The 24,404-nt window shown below is 41.4% G+C and overlaps 3 protein-coding genes across 3 annotated transcripts; 1 reads left to right on the top strand and 2 right to left on the bottom strand.

Moving 5' to 3' along the window:
- Positions 1 to 2,459: 2,459 nt before the first annotated feature.
- Positions 2,460 to 15,169, bottom strand: LOC311140707 (ras-related GTP-binding protein C). The gene is made up of 7 exons (XM_084175891.1): positions 14,449 to 15,169; positions 12,698 to 12,901; positions 9,561 to 9,760; positions 7,908 to 8,022; positions 4,522 to 4,664; positions 4,114 to 4,262; positions 2,460 to 3,652 (listed from the first exon to the last, which is right to left on the bottom strand). Exons 1-7 carry the CDS (start codon positions 14,629 to 14,631, stop codon positions 3,501 to 3,503), a joined length of 1,146 nt encoding a protein of 381 aa, XP_084032017.1. The 5' UTR covers positions 14,632 to 15,169; the 3' UTR covers positions 2,460 to 3,500.
- Positions 15,170 to 15,522: 353 nt separating this feature from the next.
- On the top strand, positions 15,523 to 18,587 carry LOC311140422 (c-Myc-binding protein-like). The gene is made up of 5 exons (XM_084175465.1): positions 15,523 to 15,645; positions 17,508 to 17,580; positions 17,679 to 17,727; positions 18,037 to 18,166; positions 18,282 to 18,587. The coding sequence occupies exons 1-5, from the start codon at positions 15,631 to 15,633 to the stop codon at positions 18,324 to 18,326; spliced, it is 312 nt and encodes a 103-aa protein (XP_084031591.1). The 5' UTR covers positions 15,523 to 15,630; the 3' UTR covers positions 18,327 to 18,587.
- An 83-nt stretch (positions 18,588 to 18,670) lies between these two features.
- On the bottom strand, positions 18,671 to 22,702 carry LOC311140421 (gap junction alpha-9 protein-like). The gene is made up of 2 exons (XM_084175464.1): positions 21,681 to 22,702; positions 18,671 to 21,101 (listed from the first exon to the last, which is right to left on the bottom strand). The coding sequence occupies exon 2, from the start codon at positions 21,077 to 21,079 to the stop codon at positions 19,595 to 19,597; it is 1,485 nt and encodes a 494-aa protein (XP_084031590.1). The 5' UTR covers positions 21,080 to 21,101; positions 21,681 to 22,702; the 3' UTR covers positions 18,671 to 19,594.
- Between the last annotated feature and the right edge of the window lie 1,702 nt (positions 22,703 to 24,404).

Here is a 24,404-nt window from a genome sequence, read left to right as displayed (position 1 = left end):
AAAAGCTGTCAGTGTTTTATTGCATCTAAATTGTGGGGAAGTGGTGTTTAGTTGCCTCGCCTACCTCTGCACATAATGGGTCGTCAGTGGCTGTGAGGTTTATTTTAACTGGCAAGGCACTTTCGTAGCAGAGCCATTCAGCTGATATTTTGCACAGTAAACCAGTGGGGGTTTATGGTTTGGTACATTTATTAAAAAGACCACACAATGTTGAACCACAGCAAACTCAACAAAATTTGCTATTTCTGGGCTAAGGTTTCAAATAATAGCATTGTTGAAAAATGTAGGCCTACGTGTTTAACCTATGATTTGATTAGCCTATGTTATATGTTATAAGATGTTTTTCTTTTTTGTCATTTAGCAGACACTCTTATCCAGAGCGACTTACAGTTAGTGAGTGCATACATTTTTCATACTGGCCCCCTGTGGGAAACTATAGATCAAATACAGATGTTTTTAGGCAAGTTATGGTTGAGCTTTTTTTTCCAAGTCTATTGTGTTGTTGTTTTTTAAACGTGGTTGTCGGATTTATATACTTTACTTTACCTTCAGCATAGGCCATTGACGAAGGCCATTGTTCTCCATCTCTCTCCGTTCAGGGCAAGTTTTTCCACAGCGAACCAGTTGAGGCCGCTCTCATCTCTGCCTGGACATCTCTCCTCCAAGTGTTTCTGGTTGATCCCTGTGGTTGTGGCTAGGGTTAAAAACATTTGCATTGAGTCTATCATAGCCAATGTAGTCATCCCTGAAATACAGTACATAGTGAAATTATTCAGGTAGTTTGGCAAACAACTGTGAATAGCAATACACGATGAAAAAATGAGAAGTCATTTGGCACCATCTAGCGTTCATTTGCAGGTGTGTAAAAAGAGCCTGGAGATTTGGCAAGCTAGCACGAGTTTATGATACTGTGCCAGATACCAGATTTCATATGATACATCATTGTGCCCTAGACTGCCAAGGACCTAATGTCCTAAAACATCAAGTAAAACCAGAAACATTTGCTTTTGATGTGTAAGTGTTTATTTCATGTGAATGATAAAACCTTTGGCAGAACTAACAGTGGATTTACCATAGCCCAAATGTCTACTATTTGCAAAAATCAAATGAACAAAACAAACACAGGCAAAAAACAACACCTTTCTTGCGTTCATGGCAAAATAATGCAATTTGGTCATTTTTTCCCACGTTTCATTTAAATTGTTAGACCTGGTCTCCACTACCCACAGTGAAATACAATGAGCAATGCTATGCTGAGAATAATTCAGCTTGATGACATTATTGCATACATGCTTGGAATGGGTTTTCATATTGGCTTCATGCTGCGTTTCGTGTTTTTGGTGTGGATTGCTGTGATAAAACTGACAAGTCCTTGAGCAGAACCCTCAGCTAAAGTGAAACCTTCACAATGTTCCAACAAATTTGTAAGTCAAGATAATAGATAATAGCACAAAGACCAAATTCTAAATCCACCAGAGTTGTGCTATACGGTACAGAGTGCTGGAAAGTGACTGAACTGGACCTCAACAAACAATTCACCTTCCACACATCTTGTCTGCGAAGAACACTCCACATCTGTCGGCCTAACGCATTAAACGCCAACCTCCTCAGACAAACCAGAAACAATGGCCCAACTCCTTGTGACTCTGACCTAATATAGACACCGGAATGCTGATCTCCAACACCAGCAGAGCTCGAGCACAGTGGAGTAGATTGCCAAAGAAGCGCCAGAATTGGAAAGCCATGGTTGCTGTCCTATATGCGCCAGACGGCGCGATGGGGATGAGTGAGTGTATCGACCAGTCACATAAGGCAGGGTTTGAAGAAGTGGTGACCGGCGTTTCATTGCCACCATTCTGTTCATCATTATAACCATCATGAAATGATATGTCCATTGATGCTACACAACCAGAATATATAGATCCCATCAGAGACCTTTCCTAGTTAGACTGGTCCTAGATCTGTTTGTGCCTTCTTGCCAACTCTTCTGTTCATTGTCACGCCTTGGCAAGACAGCACAAACAGATCTGGGACCAGACCAACTCATTCCTAATGGCATCGGACTCCACCTGCTCAGTAAAGAGAAGGGTCATGCTCAAAGAACTTGTGACGTCATACATGTAGGAGTTGCACACAGTTGAAGATTGGCACAGTTGGTTGGGTGTTATTAGCATTTGTTCTAGGGCAAGCATCCATGCGGGGCAGTATTACGATTCGCCAGAAAATATTGCTAAACTGACTACTGTATGCACAAGGGATACATATATATAGAATGTGATTGTATTCCATACATCATTTGATAGCCAAGCCAAGAGAATAAGCCAATGCAATGGGATATTTCCAGAATACTATATTTAGAATATTTTGTATGTGCAAGATTCTAATGAATCAGATATTCAACTGCAACAAATTGTAGTTAGAATCTATAATGTTTCAGAATTTATAAGCATCACTGATCACAACGCTGATAACAGGTTTATTTTTTAGCTCAGTTTTCCAACACGGCATAGCATTATACAGTATGACACAACAGCAACTTTGAGCATAGGGCATACACTGGCAAACCAACATGATGGGGCACAGTCATGAATCCATAATCACAAACTATCCTATTTTCCAGCCACACACACACACACACACACATACACGTACTCAACACACACACACAAAGAACAAGTGGACACTACAATCCCTTTTGCACTCTGAGGAACCCTGTTTTCTTCAGAAGTAGTGAAACCAGAAGCAAAGTCTTGGGCAGCATACAGTTGAGTGAGTAGTGAGAGAAAGCTTGCAACAGGCAAGCTCAATCTAAATAAGGCCTTGAGAAAGTGTTACTATGTGCGTTTTGGATAAACACCAAGCATTCCTTAGAGATTGACTCATAAATCTGCACAGGGTTACACAACTATACTGATCCCCGTACAGACTTTGCAGTTTCTTCTCCTTATCGAGGGTTACATCAATGTTTATATTTTTTAAAAGTAGTTCTTCACATGGATGAACCAGCAGCTAAAACAGACAGCGATATTATCAAGCTTCCTCAGGGCTCTTGGGACTTGCAGCACGTGAGGCCTTTTCTCACTGAAAGTTCCCAAATGCCAAATACGCTTTTGCTTGCGTATAGCAGTCCTGTTGGACTTTCATTTCGCTGTTTTTACTGGTGGCAAACGGTGCCGAGAAAACAATGCCTTGCATTCACACGAAATTTACGAATGTTCCTAGTATCTCTGCATTTAGTTTCCCTTCCATCCTAGCTTTGTCCTAGCTTAGCTTTGTAAGCTCACAATCCTCCTGGGCTTACCCTCTGGGCTTCGGGTTCAGCCCTGACTCTTCATTTGAATTTTTTGCTCTAGTCCTCTTCCTGTGATTTTTAGGATCTGGGAGCGAGAGATATGATTGGTTTACTGAAAACCCCAATCCATTAGTCTTTTCCGCACGCTCCCTCCCCATCTTTCTTTCTTTTCCTCTCTCTGTCTGTCTATCTGTCTGTCTATCTGTGTTTAGACAGTGCTCCGGGGGGTGCCGTTGAGTGTCACAGCCTTGGTGCAGGGCGTGCCGGCCGCCTGGGAGCCCGTCCACGGTGTGGAAACGCCCACCTCAAACACCTCGTGGATGGCCTTCCGGAAACAGTGGAAGTTGTAGTCTATCAAGCCTGGGGAGAGATACGTGTCAATGAGAGAATGGTATGAATCTATTGTCACTTCTGTGATCTTCGAGACTTTGAATTTCACTCAGTCGATTACTCCATAAGTCATGTATTGTTGAAACAAAGAATAAGAGTAAGATGTGAATAAAGTATCACCCTATCAAGATAAACCAATAACACCCAGTGTGAAGAACATTTACAAAAACAGTGGCAAAGAAAAACTAACTAGCAACAAAGATAGCCTTCATTAGCCACTTAAATGAGTGTTAGCGCCTGAGAAGCTTGAAAATCAAGAGACTCAAGACATGATTACTTCCTTAAATAAGACTGTGCCACTCTTCCATTGAAATCTGTCTGAATTTTCCACTTGTGGGAGTGAAGTCACACTTGATTGAACAATAATGGGTAGCAGCTATTGACAGACTGCTTAATGCAGTAATGAGGAAATGCTGGGGTGGATGGCTTGCCTTTGCGCTCAAAGCTCTCCTCTCGGAGGATGCAGACCAATGCCAGGAACTTGGTGACCTCTTTCAGGTAGAGGACTGTGGTGTTGTTCAGCTTGATGATGGCCATGGACTCCTTGTCGTAGGCACTACCACTGCCGTCCTCCTTCAGACTGGAACACAAACACACAATATAGAATTGTCAATGTAAGGAACTTATTAAAATTGAAAATGTGTTCGATACAGAGACCTAACATATCAAACGTTATAAGACACTAAACGCCTCATACATGCTTATAACAAGTAGTAAAGTATTATTTTATACCTGTCAGCTTCAAGTAAAGTGTGGTCCAAAACATTACCACCAAAACACGCACGCACACAGCTGTAAACAATACATATCTGACAGGAATTAAGTTCTAGGGGCCTTACCCATAGATGCAGGAGACATCTATAACCACGTCGATCATGTCACAGCACAGCTCATAAGACTGCATGTCCACCGGACTGCTGTCTGTGGCGATGTAGATCTTACTGACCACGTCAAACAGAAAGGCCTTCTCTATGCCGGAGTTCTGAGGACGGAAGGAGGGGAAAAGGGAGATGAGGGGAAGGAGGAGGGGCAGAGAAACGCCCTCAGTGCACATTTGGTACTCCTAAAAGCTAGCTTGGCAGAAATCTCAGAGCTATCTTTCAGGTCATATCAACAGCAAGGGTTTCAAGGGTTTCAAAATGAATTATTGAGCTCCTAAGTTAAAAAATAACATTTTATTTACCAATGCAAAACTGGTGGCGGCTTAGCGTCCATGTATTTTGACTGGGATTGAAGAGACTTTGGGGTCTGGAAGCTTGGTATTATACAACAACCATAAAAGCAGCGCATGAAAGAGTCATCAGGGCTGACGAGGATGATGACACACGTCACACTGTGAGTCACACGCCAGACACTATTTCAGCTAGCGCTGGGAATTGCCAGGGACCTCATAAATCAATTTAATATACAGTGGGGAGAACAAGTATTTGATACACTGCCGATTTTGCAGGTTTTCCTACTTACAAAGCATGTAGAGGTCTGTAATTTTTATCATAGGTACACTTCAACTGTGAGAGACAGAATCTAAAACAAAAATCCAGAAAATCACATTGAATGATTTTTAAGTAATTCATTTGCATTTTATTGCATGACATAAGTATTTGATCACCTACTAACCAGTAAGAATTCCGGCTCTCACAGACCTGTTAGTTTTTTTTTAAGAAGCCCTCCTGTTCTCCACTCATTACCTGTATTAACTGCACCTGTTTGAACTCGTTACCTGTATAAAAGTCACCTGTCCACACACTCAATCAAACAGACTCCAACCTCTCCACAATGGCCAAGACCAGAGAGCTGTGTAAGGACATCAGGGATAAAATTGTAGACCTGCACAAGGCTGGGATGGGCTACAGGACAATAGGCAAGTAGCTTGGTGAGAAGGCAACAACTGTTGGCGCAATTATTAGAAAATGGAAGAAGTTCAAGATGATGGTCAATCACCCTCGGTCTGGGGCTCCATACAAGATCTCACCTCGTGGGGCATCAATGATCATGAGGAAGGTGAGGGATCAGCCCAGAACTACACGGCAGGACCTGGTCAATGACCTGAAGAGAGCTGGGACCACAGTCTCAAAGAAAACCATTAGTAACACACTACGCTGTCATGGATTAAAATCCTGCAGCGCACGCAAGGTCCCCCTGCTCAAGCCAGCGCATGTCATCGCATGGAATACCCATCCATGACCCATTTTCAATGCCCTGGCTGAGGGAAGGAGGTTCTCACCCAAGATTTGACGGTACATGGCCCCGTCCATCGTCCCTTTGATGCGGTGAAGTTGTCCTGTCCCCTTAACAGAAAAACACCCCCAAAGCATAATGTTTCCACCTCCATGTTTGAGGGTGGGGATGGTGTTCTTGGGGTCATAGGCAGCATTCCTCCTCCTCCAAACACGGCGAGTTGAGTTGATGCCAAAGAGCTCAATTTTGGTCCCATCTGACCACAACACTTTAACCCAGTTCTCCTCTGAATCATTCAGATGTTCACTGGCAAACTTCAGACGGGCCTGTATATGTGCTTTCTTGAGCAGGGGGACCTTGCGGGCGCTGCAGGATTTCAGTCCTTCAAGGCGTAGTGTGTTACCAATTGTTTTCTTGGTGACTATGGTCCCAACTGCCTTGAGATCATTGACAAGATCCTCCCGTGTAGTTCTGGGCTGATTCCTCACCGTTCTCATAATCATTGCAACTCCACGAGGTGAGATCTTGCATGGAGCCCCAGGCCGAGGGAGATTGACAGTTATTTTGTGTTTCTTCCTTTAGCGAATAATCTCACCAACTGGATTCACCTTCTCACCAAGCTGCTTGGCGATGGTCTTGTAGCCCCTTCCAGCCTTGTGTAGGTCTACAATCATGTCCCTGACATCCTTGGATAGTTTTTTGGTCTTGGCCATGGTGGAGGGTTTGGAATCTGATTGATTGATTGCTTCTGTGGACAGGTGTCTTTTATACAGGTAACAAACTGAGATTAGGAGCACTCCCTTTAAGAGTGTGCTCCTAATCTCAGCTCGTTACCTGTATAAAAGACACCTGGGAGCCAGAAATCTTTCTGCTTGAGAGGGGGTCAAATACTTATTTCCCTCATTAAAATGCAAATCAATTTATAACATTTTTGACATGCGTTTTTCTGGATTTTGTTGTTGTTATTCTGTCTCTCACTGTTCAAATAAACCTACCATTAAAATTATAGACTGATCATTTCTTTGTCAGTGGGCAAACATACAAAATCAGCAGGGGATCAAATACATTTTTCCCTCACTGTATGCATAATAATACAGTCCACACTCAAAGGTGATTACTATAGTATAGGTTAGACCAATTATGTACCAAAGACATCTTAAATCAGTTTTTCTTCATGTTTTTCTGCCATGTGTAATATGCGGTAGGTATGTATAGTATAACGGCACAATCATTATTTTAATTCTGGGGGGTTTTCGGGCTTGGCCTCATATATAGGTCTATGCGTATGCATAAGCTCTAATATGCATATGGTTGATTTGAATGAATCATCACCTTAGAAAGCACTATCCGTTTCATTGTGTTAAGGCTTTGAAACAACATCTACAATGACCATGTTTTCCACTCAGTTTCAACCTGTTGTTGAACTTCTTTCTTCAAATTGATCAATCACAGTGAGGTGAGTATTAAAAGCATGATACCGTTTTGAAGAAGTGTTTGATGTGATTTTCGATTGCATTTATGTCAGAGTGGTTAAAGGGGCAATAGAGCCCTGAGTACCAGGCCATTAGCGACCTGATGGTCGTTAGCGAGGTGGGTACTACAATATTATCATGATACTTTGGTGCCGATATGTATTGCAATTCTCACGATTCTATATGTATTGCGATTCGATACTGGGATTTTATTGCGATTCGATGTTCAACAAATTTCGCACCATATGTCTGCTGCAGAGGCACAAGAGGGAGCCATGAGAAAACAAGTTTTGATCAGTCATAGAAATAAAAGTGCTGAAAATATTTTTGCTCCCTATTTAAAAAGAAGATGGAGAACAAGCTATGAAAAATACTAGAGTTTTGGTGCAGGTACAGCCAACTAGCAGGGAGGGACTAGCTGAACTTGTCTAATGAGAAACATGAGTTTCCGTTGCAAAATGTTTTGTTATGGTGTGCACTAATGAATACGACCCAGGTCAAACGAATGTAAGAAATGCAAAAATGCCTTCAAATCAAACAGCAAGAACTAAATCAAGAGGGAATTTGGTACTTACGGATATAAAGATGTTCAGAAGGTTTTCCAGTGTTGGCAGCTGTGGGATAAGCTTCTGGACCACTTTACTGAAGGCCTCGAATATCGAGTGGTCATAGATACTTGTCAAATAGAAACTGAAAGATATATAAAAGAAAGGGAAGTTAGCTATAGGTTTGCACAGGTTAGAACAGATATGATAACTACGTTTTGGGACAGTCCAACTGTAGAAACTAAAATATTAGCAAAACAATGTATTACAAAAGCATTACGGTAGCGTAACATTTTCAGGAATTCTATAAATAATAGTAGTGATAGAAAATTGGGAAACTTTAAGGACTGCAGTTCTAACCAATAGAACCAAAGGTCCTAGAGAAGAGAGGCCAGTGGATGTTACTACAGACTTCGCACAGAGATGTCTTTGCAGTGCAGAGAACAAAACACATCCCAACTCAACATGACATCCCTCCTCCCAGCTCCACTATAAATCCACCACTAATCCAACTGTCTGGCGTGCACCAACAGCAATCTCACCTTTCATAAAATCGGCCTACATCTCAGGATAGAAAGGCACACACTCGATTGAAAAACCTAGTACTGAAAATCTGCAGAGCTCTAGCGTGTTTGAACCAGTTTGTCTGTTCATAAAACGACTCGCTAGGCTCAGTATCATTACTGTATAAATGGCCTAGGCCTATATCTGGGAAATTATCATTAGGGCATGTGATGATATCCCTGTCGAAAACAACCAATTACAGCAGAATTCAAATCTGAGGCTATAGCTTCAACTTCAAAAGAGAAAATAGCAAACATTGAAGTATGAGCATAACGGTACATGATATATAGGCTATATACTATAAGCTCTATAAGTCTACATGTAATCTTTCTCTTCCTTTAACATAGACAGTTTGTATTATGAACACTTGCTGTGGTGTTTGTTTGTTAAGAGGCCAGGGTGGAATCTGACAGTAATGCTCGGAGTATGACAACCATGCGCTGGAAGTATACAAGCTAACCCTATGATCCAGGCCCACACAGTGACAAGTGTCCTTGTCATTAATATGTTATTGCACCACTCACAGTCAAATGTTGGACCAAAACAAGGGCTGTGTTTCGCCCCACATCGCCTTGGAACGCGGCAAATATTTTCATCCATGTGTTGTGTAAGGCAAGTCATAAACTGCCCAAACTTCCTTATGCAAAGTAAGAGAGTAGGGTTCTAACAGCTAAGCTAACACTAACATGAAACTGGTTGAAGCAATTTTCACTGCATCAACATCAGTGGAATCTCAAGTGTGATCTGATTCAGTCAGATTTCAGCCATATTCCAAAATCAATCCTGCTATTTAGAAAATAACCAAAGTGACAGTGGCAAAAGCCACAGGAAATGACTTGGCAGCACAGATGACTAGCTTATGTTGTGAAAAAAAATGGCTGACCAATGCTAAAACTGCTAGCATTTTAGTCAAATGCACATCAACTGAACTCCCATGAGGTCATTGCTGGGTTGAAACAGTAGAAAAAGAGAATACTAACCAACAATAGCAAGGCAATAAGCTGAGAAGGCTAATTAGCTTAGCATAGCTGCTCTTTCTGTAGGTTTTCAATGGGAGGATTAAAAGGATGGTTAGATTTTTTGAACTATCCCTTTAAGGGTGAGTGTCTGTGGACCTACCTGAGGTGAAGCTTCTCTAGGCTGGCGTCTGCCAGGTCGTCGTTGGCTCTCTGGTGGATGTCCCTCTGGGTCTCGATCTTGTGGTCGTCGGAGAGGCCGTCCACTTTGTGGATGAACACCTCAAAGTTAATCTCAGGGTTGACCCTGTAGGCCCGTGACACGGTGAGGTGGAGTCTGCCCAATGCCTCCACATAGTCATCCTGGGCAGGGAGAAGATAAAAGAAGAACACACGCACAAACAGAGACAGACAGACCGAGACACACACAGAGAGCCTTAGAAAAAGGTGGCTTAAAACAAAGTAGTGTACAACTGTGCTTAAAAAAGTCGACTACATGCATCCTGCTGCCTGCATTCACATTTCCATTTCCATCCAACATGCATAACACAATCCCCTATGCCAAATTACAATCCCCTACACCCATATATCCTACTTGTTACAGTCCCAGTGGTGGGGAGGGTGAGCCAGAATTCCTGGAGAATTAGGCTATTTTTGAGATTAAAGCAATCAAAGATTTCAACATAACCATTATACAATCCTTCAGATTCCAAAATCTTTGCAAGTCCCACTGCAAAAATGTGTGACAACATTGGATGTGTTGAGCAAGCCTGCCAATTTATTTCCCTGCGAATTCTGCATCTGCACTGAGAGATACTGAACGCTAGTGAGATATGGAGTGCCACACTGCCTCAGTACAGTGGCTTGTACAAACACTTCCTAAATTTAACTCAGCTGGAAAATCAAAATAAACTGGCAAAAGGATACAGTAGGTTTGTTGGACATACAACACCTAGGACATGTTACGTAGTTACAACCTAGTTACACCTCACAGATAATTGTGACAGCATTAAAGGGCTATTCCACCCCCAGATATAAAAATCATGAAACTCCTGTCAAATTGGTGAAAGCCTATGTTCGATCAGTGGGTAAAACAACAATTTCCCCCATGATTTAACTTCTAAGTGGTCTGTTAGTGAAATCAGGAAATCGTGTAGGAATGCGTCATAGCTACATGGTTCTCGTCACTGGAGATTTGGGATAACACACTATGACATTTCATAACTTTTTATTTTTTTATTAGGCCTACCTGCACTCCAGATCGCCAAATCAGCCAATAGAAGGTATGGGCATACTTGTCTAGAACACATACATCCATTTATATCATCATGACAAAGTATATACTGTATTTCGCTTAGATGTGCTCAATCTAAACAGTGAACCAAATGATTCAACTCAGTTTCTCCTTCAAGTACTATACCGCAATGTGCCCTGTGTGTCTGTTGGAAACGCGGAAAAGAGACGTTATTGCTATAGCAACATACTCTGCACTCGCTCTGGTAAGAGGCGAACTCGGTGAGAGACTCCTAAATTGATAGTGCAGTTTTAGGCGATTTTACAGCTAGCTAGCTACTTCACATGCTGATATTGACTTTGGTATTATTGTGTGTAGCTATGTTTGCTAGCTAGCTACCTAGCTAGCCAGCCAGTCCAGAGAGAGTATTGCATTGTGGGTTTTGTAGTTGACTTGCACTGCAACAGATTTCCACAACAACTTTCACATTGCTACCAACCTTGTTATAACGACAAAATGAAACATTTGTTCACAAAAAAAGTATTGTTATTTAAGACTGTTAATCATAGGAATTAGTGGTTTGGGGTGGATTGTCCCTTTAACGTTGAGAGAAAACACCAGCAATGAGGACACGCTGTCCTGTTCTGGGTTATAGGGATGTGACAAAAAAACACACAATTCCATGTGAATTCACAATGCAGAAACGGTTTGGGTCTCAAGCATTGCACTTGTTCTACCATTACTGTACTTCAATTCCACCACGCAAAGTTTGCATTTCCTTCTCATTTCACCTCTCAAAGTGTTGCCATACAGGACATCACTGCTGTCGCTTGCCTTTTTGGTGAGTAGACAAAATAATTTACTCCTCGACTCCTTCCACGTCGACTCCCGGTGTCGACTCCCATCTCTGAGTGTCAAGATTCGGTTCAGCTATGAATCGACTCCTAAGATTCAGTATTTGTGGAACGAAGGAGACTGATTAGTTGACGTACTTCCGAGAATAAAAACACTTGCATCTTTCATATCGTGCTAGAGAGGGACGGAGAGAAGGGCACAATATAGGCAGGTCGGCCACCAGACAGAGAGTCAGAACTATGCACTAGGCCCATCTATCGGCAATTAAAAAGCTGGCTCTCGCAATGGAATGCTGTATCTCGCAATTTCTTAGCTTCCAATGTCTGGCAACTTCAGTAAAGCAGGGCCTATCATCAATGAATAGGCTAGGATATTGAGCGAGATGCAACACGTCGCTCTCACAGTCACACACAGTATATGCATGGGTTCGCTTCACGCTGTTCACAGCGAGGTAGCTTTCTTAACATTAAGGATCCCAATTTCATTTAAAGGTTTTAACATTCACACCTCTAGTTCATTAGGCACCAAACGGAAGAAAATGGAGTGAAACAGGGAGGGACTACCTGGACATGTCCAATAAGAAACGCTCAATTTCGTATTCCGTTGCAAAATGTTTGAAAAAAAAATGTATTTGCGTGTTCTACTAAACACAACCCAGAAAGATAGAAATGTAGTGACTCTGGGAACTCCTTTCAATGCGATCATTAAACTGAGATAGATATGGCATCTTTGATCCCTTATGGCCTCCCTGATCAAATTAGCTTTGATTTAGATAATGGTTAAGATCACTTTGTTCCAGCAGTTAGGATAACAATGTGCACTGTCTTGGGAAAACATCTGTGACAATCAATTGTCTTTGAAGCGGTGGGTCACTTAACGTTTCAACATTAGAAGCTTATCCTGTGCTGCAGAGTAGAAGTATTCTAGCCTAAGCCTATATCATCCACTTCTCTATAAATACAAAATATGTTTATAAACTATACAGTTCAGTCAGTTTGAATACATTTCATTCAGTGTAAAGGCCATAGAACAGGTTCAGACATTACCCATGACATGAGTGTTCTGTTAAAATGCTGTGGTCTGAAGGGCTTTTTCACTTTCTAGTAATTCTATTTCTATGGGATCAGACATTTCATCAATTATGGTTATCAACATGTCAGTAAGTCAGTCAACCGTTGTGTTTTTAATACGCTTCCACTCAATCTTTTCACCTGTGCGTCAATGACGAATATCAAAGCCCCCGTGCCTCTGAAGATCATCTCGTAGTCAAAGGTGGGGTCGAAGAAGTCCACTTGACCCGGGAAGTCCCAGATCTGGAAGTTGACAAATGAGCTACTGGAGATGTCGTCCTTGTAGATCTTGTTGGTGCTCTCCAGGAACAACGTCTCGTTGGGAGACATTTTGTGGAATACCACCTGAAACAGGCAATTAGACATAGTGATGTTAAGACAAAATGACCACACCTAGAACTACTGCTTCCTTCTCAAAATACTAAAGAGAGAGACTTCAGTTTGAGAGTTTGTTATTCCGTCACGTAACTGGGGTCACTACTAACAGAGGAAAAAGCCAAATCACATGTTTCTGGACTAGCGAGAGGCTTAAGGGAAGAACGTACTCTGCGGCTCAGCACTTAGGGTCATGAATTTACATGGGCCTTCAACAACAGTGTAGCACTGCACAACCATAGCCTATGAATGAAAATATATTTGAAAGGAACACAAATAAGCCATGTAAATATATAGTTTGGCACCCTTAAAAGAAATGCTCCTGTACTTTGGTGACTAAAAGTTTTTTTTTTTAAACGTCCCGCTTTGGGCTGGATGTGTCAATATGTAGTTCATACATGCATAATCTATGAGCAGAATTACTGTTTTATCTCAAATAGCCACAAAATCCCTAGTTTGAAAGCGACTGTTTTATTGAAGCTGTGCCTTGCCATTTCCCCCCCATGTGGGCTACTTTCAGAACTACTGGCTAAAAAGTATGCAAAAGTACCGTTAAGTCTCTTTAATACATTATGTGTTGTGACTCTTGTATCTTCTACTACTGAAGCAGAAATACTTTTAGATTAATTTCAGTTTACATGATTTCTCCCGCCCTGTATCAAATGGGTGAAGGCATTGCCCCCAGCATCTTAACAACAACGCCAAAATGTCTGCAAAAAAACAACTACATCTATGATAAATTAGTTATCTAGGCTACAGTGTACAATCTAAAAGTGGCAAATGACGAATAAAGGCCATAGAATTTCTCCCAACTCTAATGAGTAAAGTGGTATGGTGCATCTTGAATGAATTGTATTGTCCTGGAAAGAGTATACTTATTGAACCATATAAGTGATGATATGACTTGCAAAATGTAAGGCGTGTGGCTGTATCTCTGCTGTCATGAGTCAGGTGGTTTAGTAATATAATGTTGACTGCGAGTGTCTGACAAGTTTTGGAAGGCCAGGGGAGGGATTTTAGAGAGGCAGTCTCGTGCCCAATCCATACAGGTGATCACACCGCGCGCACACACACACACACGAGTGTCGAACAAGAAACATGCTTTCACCTGATAAATGATTAACAAGTTACCTTGCAAACGTTTATTTGACATAAATACGGTTGAATTAATTGTGTTGTTAGCTGAACAAACAAGCTAGTTTATAAACCTGACCATATCTGTTGATGTTAGCTATACTAACGTGTTTGCTTGCTTGTCCTGTAGCAGTAACTTGCTATCCAGACCAGGATGACAACTGGTCTTTGACATTAAGGTATGACGTTCAGAGTGGATACATGGTACTATATTAACCTCAGGAATGTTTAGAAGTTGTGGCAATGTTAACTAGCTATCTAAATAACTGGTGATGATAGCTATAGTTGCTGTTTGAACCAAAATAAGGCGTTATGTAAAGACAGATGAATCATGTCCGCCGAAATGACTAAAATGTAAAATGTAAAATGAGATCTCTTCCTACCTTCTGTATTGACGACTTGCCACTTCTCCGCAAACCCATCAACAGAATTCTAGGTTTGCTGTCAGATGGAGTTGGGCTATCCTCGATGTCGGCCTCCTCTTCTCCATAGCCAAAATCTTTGGGAAACGAGTCCGCTACCCCGTAGCTGTCTGCCAGCGGTTCCACTTCGTACTGAATCGACATTTTGACCCGACGACGCGCGCTTCCCCAATCCCCACTCACCCTATTAGTTTTACACAGTCCTGCTTTTACCGACAGATCCTTCCACTCCGCCGATAAAACGTAAAGTACAGTTTAAATGCATAAATAATGTTACTTTCAAATCCAGAGTGTGTTGTAATATTCTTCCTTCTCCTTTAGATATTAGGGTCCCCTATGTTTCCCTTTCGCCAAAACCCTGCTCTTGAACCCACCTCCGAATCTAATTGGACGATGTAGATAGGATACGAATAATAATTGGGTAACCAGGGTGTCAATCTGTCGAGACTGGTTCTTCCCTTGTCAGATGTTTTGCAGTCAGCTGACCAAGTAGACTAGTGCCAGAGAGGAAGAGACGAAGCGAGAGGGTCCACTCCCGTCAAAATCTGTCCACGCGGGAATACAGCGATAAGCAGACCGAATTTAATGTATAGCTCAATGAGACCGATAAGCAGACCGTCTGCCTTCCCGCCGGTTAGGGCGGAGACAAGAGCATATCGTCATTATATACAGTATCTCTGCTTGTGCACAGGCTTGTTTTGTGACCTTTCACCTGGAGTTATTTTTTGCTGGAAATTGATAGTTAGACTTTTTTTTTTTTTTACTGGATGACCGTGGGGAAAGTAGATATTGTGTGGGGGGGGTCAATTCACGATTGATGTATCCATTTGATTCATAGTAAAATTATATAATCTTATACAATAAATGATATTCCAGTAATTCCAGTATGGTTTTCCCATCTGTGGAATGAATCCACATTCAATCAAAATGTAAAGTGTAAAACTGTCTGTGTGATGCCTACAAAATCACCAGCAGAGGGCAGAAAAAGACCGTACAGAAAGTATTTCAATAAACTACACTGCGCATTCTCTGAGCACGAGCGTGCTTGTGTTGACTTCAAGGGCCAAGGCTGCTAGGGAAACTTGCAGGTCGTGAGAGACGTCAGAACGTGAGTTAGCAGTAAAGCCAAGGTTTAACTTCATAATGGCACACTACAGAGTAAGTGGACTGCATACTGAATATGTTTTACAATGGCGTGAGTAACGATGGAGTCTGTAAAACACAAAAATGACATTGTTTCCACAACCAGGCGAGCTTGAAAAGTTTTCCCAGATGTAACTAGCTAGCTAATTTAGCGCGTTACACATTTGCTAGTTAGCTGGCTAAGAAGCGGACTAAACTCCACGGTGAAGGAATTTTCTGATGAACTTCACCAACTGAGTGGAGCCGAGACCAGGTTTTGTGGAATGTAGTCCCAACTACATCGATTCGCCCAAGGTCAATACTTAAGACAAAATGTAAATTATGAAACGCCCACCTTGTACCTATGTTTATCATCTGTACTGTTGCGTGCCTTTCTTTGTTTGCTGAAATCATATTTTTTTCAATAAACGTTAATCAAATACCACAGGTATAATCCGTTTCTAAACCCAGAGGCACAACATCGCGAGACTTCCGAGAAAGCTTGCGAAACAGACTAGGCAGGGTTTTGGGGTTTGAGAAGTCAATGAGAGAAGTGAAAAATTATTCCTTAGTTGTTCATTTTCTCGAAATCTAAAGGCACAAGCCAATGTCTTAAGTAGTTGAAGATGTTTCTACTCCAACCTCGTGAAAGTGACAAACTGACACGCTTTAATGTTCGTCAAAAACAACTATATATCGAAGGAGTGCCTTTGGTTTGACGGACTGCACATGCGCAGTTCAGCGCGAGACGACCGTTCGACCCGATTACGTGTTTGTACGCATGAGCTTTGCTAGCCAACGTCGCCTAAAGTGTGATGGAGATTTATATTGTCGAAACAGTTTTAGCTTATCTTCATACTGTCTTTGGTGTGATATTGATACCACCGACTGTTTCCTTGTTGCGATTCTATTGGCATTTGCGCTGAGTTGCCATTTTAGAGCAATGAGCGGTGGTTGTATTTGATGAACGTCTATTGAAAAAGTATCGATTTCAGCAAACATAGGTAGAAGTTTTATAATTTTAAGTATTGACCTTGGGCGAATCGATGTAGTCTGAGCTAGATTCCACAAAGCCTGGTCTCGGCTACAATCTGTTGGGGAAGTTAATCAGAAACGAACTTCACCATGGAGGAGTTTAGTCCATTCCTGCCTGGCTAGTTAGTTTATTACCAAGGTACAGGACTGTCAGGAAGGATTCGTTTTTTTTCTTCCTCAATACACTGTAAAGAAGGCTATAATCTTTCTAGCATTCATTCTTGCCCCATTTAAGCTAAAATCCTTAAAATAATTACATTCCTTGATGGAATCATTGATTAGAAATGACTGGACAGGTTAAAGCCATGTGGTGGAGCCCTTGCGTTCACCTGTCCAATTATGTTTTATTAACAGGGAGGGATGAATGTCAAGGCCATTAGACTGTTAAATAGCCATCACTAGCCGGCTACCACCCGATTACTCAACCCTGCACCTTAGAGGCTGGAGCCCTGGAATCACTAGTCACTTTAATAATGTTTACATACTGCTTTACTCATTTCATGTGTATATACTGTATTCTACTGTATTTTAGTCAATGCCACTCTGACATTGCTCATCCTAATATTTATATATTTCTTAATTCCATTCTTTTACTTTTAGATGTGTGTATTGTTGTGAATTGTTAGATACTACTGCACTGTCGGAGCTAGGAACACAAGCGTTTTGTTACACCCGCAATAACATCTGCTAAATATGTGTATGTGACCAATAACAGTTGATTTGATGCACAGGGCCTTCTTCCTTCCCTTTCTTGGGCAAAATGGTGGCAGCAAACATCCAGCAGCATCATGGATGAACTAGCTAATTACTGAACCCTGAATAAAATGGAAGTATCATTTGTCTCAATGCCACTGTGTCCACAGGCTTCAGAGTCCAAACGAGAGCAGTTTCGGAGATACCTGGAGAAGGCTGGTGTCCTTGACAGCCTCACTAGTGGTGTGTTTATTTAGAATATTTCATTAACTTTAATTGTTAGTTAATCTTATTTGGCTGATGCCAATTACGAAAACTGCTTGTGCCTTTCCTTATTACAGTGCTGGTGGCATTGTATGAAGAGACGGAGAAACCCAACAATGCACTTGAGTATCCTTTAAAAATGTTTGATCTGTTTTTGTAATGAACATTTCCTACATAATGTAGACATACATAGCTATGTTTTTGGAATGTGATGAAACATCACGAGACCCCTCCCATTCATAATCTGAACTTTCTGTTGCCTTTAGTGTTCTAGCAATCTGCAGTGCTCACACAGACAGAACAAGTGTAGACTGTCACAGATCCTGATGGGATGCTTTTCTAAAATATTAGAACAATAACTCATTTCCAATGACAACGAGGTTGAGAACGAATCTAATTCCTCCTCAGCACACTAATTTCTTTAACAAGATCCAGTTTTGTCAAGCAACACTTGGGTGTGGCTGGCCAGGAGTCTGCAGACACTGAGGCACTCCAGCAGGAGCTAAGAGATGTGAGGCAGAGGTGTGAGCTGCTGGCCGAGGAGAACACAGAACTCAAGAACAGGGTAGGCCTACCTGTGATTCTTTTTCATTGAGTATGATGATCTATACATGGTAGGCTTGACTTTTCAAAACTACCTAATTAATTAATAGAATCTCTGTTTTTACACATTTCCTTAGCTTCAACGCTATGAGCCTACACAAGAGGATGGAGCTGCCGAATAAAAAGTGCCTCGGCTTTATTTAAGTAATTTTGTTACTTACAACGGAAGGCAAGGGATTTTATGCACCTGTTCTTTTTTTCCTACTATGTTTAAATATTTAACTTATTTTGTATATTTAATATATAGAAATATAATAGCTTTTGTCCCTTATGATTGTCTCCATCCTCTCATAAAAGCGAACCCCCTTTTTCTGCTTTCAGTGTACTTCGCCTACTGTACACCAATGCTTTGTATCTAGTAAACAAACAGTAACATAATGGTATTTTCCTTTTTATTCACACATTTGTTACAATATAGAAACCTTACATCATGATATCACTTTTGTACTGTGTGCACAGAGGCTCTGCTGGCGTTAACTTGAAATGCACAAGAAACTGAAAAGCCCCACAACCCTTAACAGAAAAGCTGTGCCTAAAAGAAGGTGGAAACCAAAGTTCATCAACAGGGCCATTGTAACCGTCATACATGGTTTTACGATGATAGTGCTCATACTATGCAACATAGTTAATGCAAAATAAAAATCTAGATATAAGCTTTTATAAATATGAAATTAGGTCATTCTTCTTTCATGCAATATACATTATTTAGGTTACATATTCTATTTTGTGTGGTCAATAAGCTGTGTTTAAACAGGAAGCCCAATTCTGATCTTTTTCCACCAATTGGTCTTCTGACCAATCAGATCTTTTCATATCAGATCATTTTCAGAGCTGATCTGATTGGTCAAAAGACCAATTAGTGAAACAAAATTCAGAAATGGGCTGCCTGTCTAAACGCAGCCGTAGTTCTAGCACTAGGACATATTTTCATGGTTTCTCTCTTAACAATGGTGTTTAAAATGAACTGAAACATACAGAAAGCATTCAACGATGTCACTGCTGTGTGATCTGTACTGTTCCAGTGTTGTTTTTCTCTTATCCACAACACTTTTAAAAGCAGGTCAATATTGCCAATGGCAAATCCCCACACCCAATGTTTCATCGATTGTGTCTTACGTCATCACAAAGTATGACGGCGGCTTTGAAGCTGGTAAATACATAAATAAACTACCACGTAGAGGAGATCAACAGTACAGTAAGCAATAAACAGAAACAAAGAGGTGACATCTTATAAAACACATCCATCCATTTTGCTGGACTACTGCAACAGATCCACCTCCGAAGCAGTTCGCAAAATGTCACAACTCGTTATGTTCTTCTGATCCCTGTGTTTGAACAGAAGTTTTGCATGTCTGATGAGGGACAAAACATAAGGTTTCACTCTTAGCATTCAAACTTGTAAGTCTGTGGGGGCTCGCCTACTGCTTGCGTTGCTTGTCGATGATGGCCGGCGATTGGAAGAGGGTGGTCTCGGACTATGCCCTGACCCTGAAGTTGAGTCCTCCAGTGAGTCTGGGGTGGAGGGACGCATTTTGGGTTCCGATTTTGATGCAGTCCGGTCTCGGTACCCACCACTGGCCTTAGCACCCCCATAAGAATCTGTGTCTGAGCTTTTGCCCTCCACCACTGTGGAACAATTTGAGGGAGCATTGACCCTCCATGTTTTCCTTCCGGCGCCTACTAGCAATGTCGGGCAGGAGGAGGCATGAGATGTGTGCCTGGGAGAGTCTGGGCTCCCCCTCTTCTCTTCCTCCTCACTGTGAGGAGGAAGGTGTGCAGACTCCTCAGGCTCCTCCTGCTTTGGCGGGGTCACTGAGTCGCAGGGCGGTGAGCGGCTGTCACTGCTGGTGTTATTGGAGTTGGAGTTGTGCTCTGTCGGGCTTTGCGCAGCATCTTTGAGTTCTTCCACGCTCCGTTTACCAGCCAGTTCACCCTGAACTGGGAGGAAGGCAGAGGGGTTGATAAGGGATGGGTAGGTGTGACCGTCCTGGGCCCGCTCCAGTAGGAGATTGTAGCCACTGGGCGCTGAGGCCATGGTGGGCTTGCAGCCGGAGGAAGCCATGCATGTCTGATGCACCACAGAGTCTTTCTTGGTTTTGCTGGAGTAGAAGTCGTCAAGCTCGTCCTGCAGGTGTGGATAGTAGTCCAGGATGCCCTTCTTGACGTTTTTATAGCCCAGGTGCATGATCTCCAAGATGTTTAGGAAGAGGGAGACTACAGCGATGCATTGCATAAAGACCATGAAGACACTCTTCTCTGTGGGCCGGGAGACGAAGCAGTCCACCGCGTTGGGGCAAGGCTCACGCTCGCACTTGAAGAGAGGGGAGAGCTGGAAGCCATAGAGGATGTACTGGCCTGTTATAAAGCCTACCTCCACGGCGGAGCGGGTAATGATGTGGGCCACGTAGGTGCGCAGCAGGGACCCCGACAGCGGAGCCTTGTTGAGCTTGCCTTGCTCCAGCTGCCTCACCTCTCGCTCAATCGTTTTCCGAGCCGCCACCATCTCCACGTCCACCAGCTCCAGCTCGCGACGCAGCAGGACCTTCTTTTTCTGCCGCTCCTTCTCCAGGGCTCGGAGGCGGTAGAGAGCATGGCCCATGTACACCAGCGAGGGCGATGAGACAAAGATGACCTGAAGGACCCAGAAGCGGATGAGGGAGATGGGGAAAGCCAGGTCGTAGCAGACGTTCCGACACCCGGGCTGCTCCGTGTTGCAGATGAAGTCGGCCTGCTCATCATTCCACACGTCCTCGGCCGCCACACCCAGCACCAGCATGCGGAAGATGAATAGGATGGTGAGCCAGATCTTTCCCACCATAGTGGAGTGGATATGCACCTCCTCCAATATCCCCCCGAGGAAATTCCAATCCCCCATCTTTACGCGGGCATCGGTGTGTCTGTCAGTAGGAGGCAGGGGCGGAGAGAGGATAGAGGCATTTAAAGAGGCTATATAGAACTTTTGCCTTTTTGGATGCCTCAAGAGCCTAAGGCCCCCTTCAATGGACAGAAATATTGGCCAGAAATTCAAATTGGACATAAAGGGCCACTCCTCCCCACTAATGAGCAAAAGCATTTAGGGTTTACCTAAAACCAAGGATTTTTTTATTTTATTGTTTTTGTGAAATACGAAATGTATTAATATTATTTTATATAAACCATACAGCCAACTTTCAAGCCACAATTTGACATTTAACAATTAGCAACTAAACTTCCTCACACTAGTATCTTCAACAATACATCGTAAAAACTAAATGTAAATGTTCTTTTCTATGCAGTTTGTTTTAAAATCTGTTTCATTAACAAATACTCCATGAAAAATATATCATTCCACAGACTATTTTAATCCCACAAAGGTTGCTTTACCAATTAAACTAATGCATCTGTCCTTTCATAAAAAGAAATACAATTTAAAACTAAACTTGGTTAAGTCATTGACATACTAAACATTGACATACAAATAATGAATTGCAACTTACCTTTATCAGGGGAAAAAAGGAAATGTACATCGAATAGATGTAAATTTATCAAGAATATGGAGCATCACATATTTGTAAAGTAGATATCAAAATGAATGAATAAGCAAGCCATCGATTAGCATCTGGTTTAATATTTTCCACTCTTGTTCCTTTCAGTAGTCCTGTTTTACCAAAAATAAAGGCATTCCCCTCGGTGATTTCACTTATAAACAATGAGAGAAATCAATGGGAGAGTCATTTCCATTTACCTAGCAGCAGCATGGACAGACTGCCGGTGATATAAATCCCTGCGGGTCATGCAGGCGCGATGAGGCCACCAAATAGCTTTTAAAAAATTGTTTGTGCCCCCTCCACATCTGTTGATGCGCATCACCTGAACTTCTGTGACCCGAATGTTACCAGGGTTGCAATAGGGACAGTACACTACGTACAACTGAACAGTCGAGACAGCTGCCAGTGTCAGATTATGGTCAGTCAGCGAGATAAAATCAATAAAAAGAGTTCTACCAATACAGTACAAGACTTGCTACTATTGATTCAGGGTTATAGGTTAGTTAAACAATATGTCCTAATTAAAAAGAGAGTGACCTTGATACATTGTGAAATTAGTGGAAAAAAAGCCATTTATACTTGACCTGATGGGGTTAAAATGATATTTTGGCTTCTCCTAAAGGACCAGCTGAACTTAAAATTTGAACAGTCCAGTATTGCTTGAATGTATAGCCAGGAATATTAGAGCGATGCATGGAAAGTTTTTGCACTGCACAGATGGCCTACTTATTGGGTTCACTCTTGTCTACATCTGTAGATTCTATAGGCTGTTGGAGACTCCATAGCCCCAGTGAGAGATGTTTAGTCCCATCCTTCAACTCTATTCAATACCTCCCCATCTATCTCTTAACACCATCCATATAGGATTTCTATTTGCCATATATATTTCAACCGTACTGTGATGTTTTACAAAAGTTCTGAACCTTTCTATTCTCATTGCTTCTACAGATTGTGAATTAAAAATAAACATTTTTTGCTAAAAGTATTATTGATTGATTGACTATGACTTTTCAGATCACCCAGTAATGCTATCTGCAAGGTTAGCTCCAGGTAAATATTGCAATCCTTTAGCCATTCCTGGACCTGTGTCCAAAAACAAGCTACAAATGGACAGAACCAAAACAAATGATCTAATGATTCTGTCTCTTCACAGCAAAATCTGCAGAGCTGGTAAGATTGTATCCCCCATATAAATAACATTCTATTGGTAGCAAGAATTTTATATAATAATTTAAATTGAAAGATTCAAATTTTTGAATCCGGTGTCGTTTTGCGTGTCAGTTCATAAACACTATGCCATGGGATCGGTATGTCAAAGATCTCTTCCCAACTATTTTGCAATCTATATGGGACGGCTGTCAATCCTTTGGTCCTTAAGTGAAACTGATATACTTTTTTATTTATCAAAGTTTTCCTTAACCAATTATGTTCTTTAATGCAAGGCCGACAGACAAGTTCCTTACTTTCTCCCTCTTCCACTTTCCTCTTCCACCTTTCCGGTAAGGCTGCAATTATTTGGTTGTAATTTTGGGTAGAGCAGACATTTCCATATGTTTTTGTTAGCTGCATGTGCGACAACTCCACCAGTCCTACCGATGATATCATTTACGAAGATTATAAATTTTTTAAACATTCTGTCAAAAAATAAAGGTTTTTTGTCAATTAGTATATTTGAATTTAACCACAATATTTGTTGCATTATTTGTTCCGTCGTTTCTGGAGGATTAAATTGAAATTGCAACCAACTTTCTATGGCTTGTTTTAGAAATAGTGATATTTGGGAGATTATTTCCTTTTCAAATAACTGCAAATGAGTTGTTGTAATCTGAATAAAGGGAAAAAGGCCTTTCTTGAACATTGGTTGAGACAATCTTACTAATTTGCTTGAGAACCAGTTCGGATTTAAGTATAACTTTTGTATGACTGAAGCTTTTAGTGATAGGTCTAATACTTTAATATTTAATAATTTCTGTCCTCCGAATTCATATTCATTATCTAAATATGCCCTTTTAATTTTGTCTGGCTTGCCGTTCCAAATAAAATTGATTTTTTTCTTTTCTCATATAATTTAAAAACTGTTCGCTAGGCGAAGGCAAGACCATAAGCAAATAGGTAAACTGGGATAATACTAATCAGGGTGATTTTTCCACAAATTGACAGGTATTTTCCTTTTCATGGTAGTAAGATCTTATCTATTTTTGTTAACTTTCTATTAAAATTTATTGAAGTGAGATCATTTATTTCCTTTGGGATATGTATTCCGAGTATATCCACATCACCATCAGACCATTTTATTGGTAAACTACATGGTAATGTAAAAATTTTATTAAGACAAATCATAGCCACACAGCAATTGTTTCAGTCTTTTCATGTTTGCTACTATTGATTCAGGGTTATAGGTTAGTTAAACAATATGTCCTAATTAAAAAGAGAGTGACCTTGATACATTGTGAAATTAGTGAAAAAAAGCCATTTATACTTGACCTGATGGGTTAAAAGGATATTTTGGCTTCTCCTAAAGGACCAGCTGAACTTAAATTTGAACAGTCCAGTATTGCTTGAATGTATAGCCAGGAATATTAGAGCGATGCATGGAAAGTGTTTGCACTGCACAGATGGCCTACTTATTGGGTTCACTCTTGTCTACATCTGTAGATTCTATAGGCTGTTGGA

Source organism: Coregonus lavaretus (genome assembly GCF_964263955.1).
Source record: "Coregonus lavaretus genome assembly, chromosome: 13".
NCBI lineage: Eukaryota > Metazoa > Chordata > Actinopteri > Salmoniformes > Salmonidae > Coregonus > Coregonus lavaretus.
The sequence above is the reverse complement of the archived record's forward strand: the minus strand, read 5'-3'. Positions and strand labels throughout refer to the sequence as shown.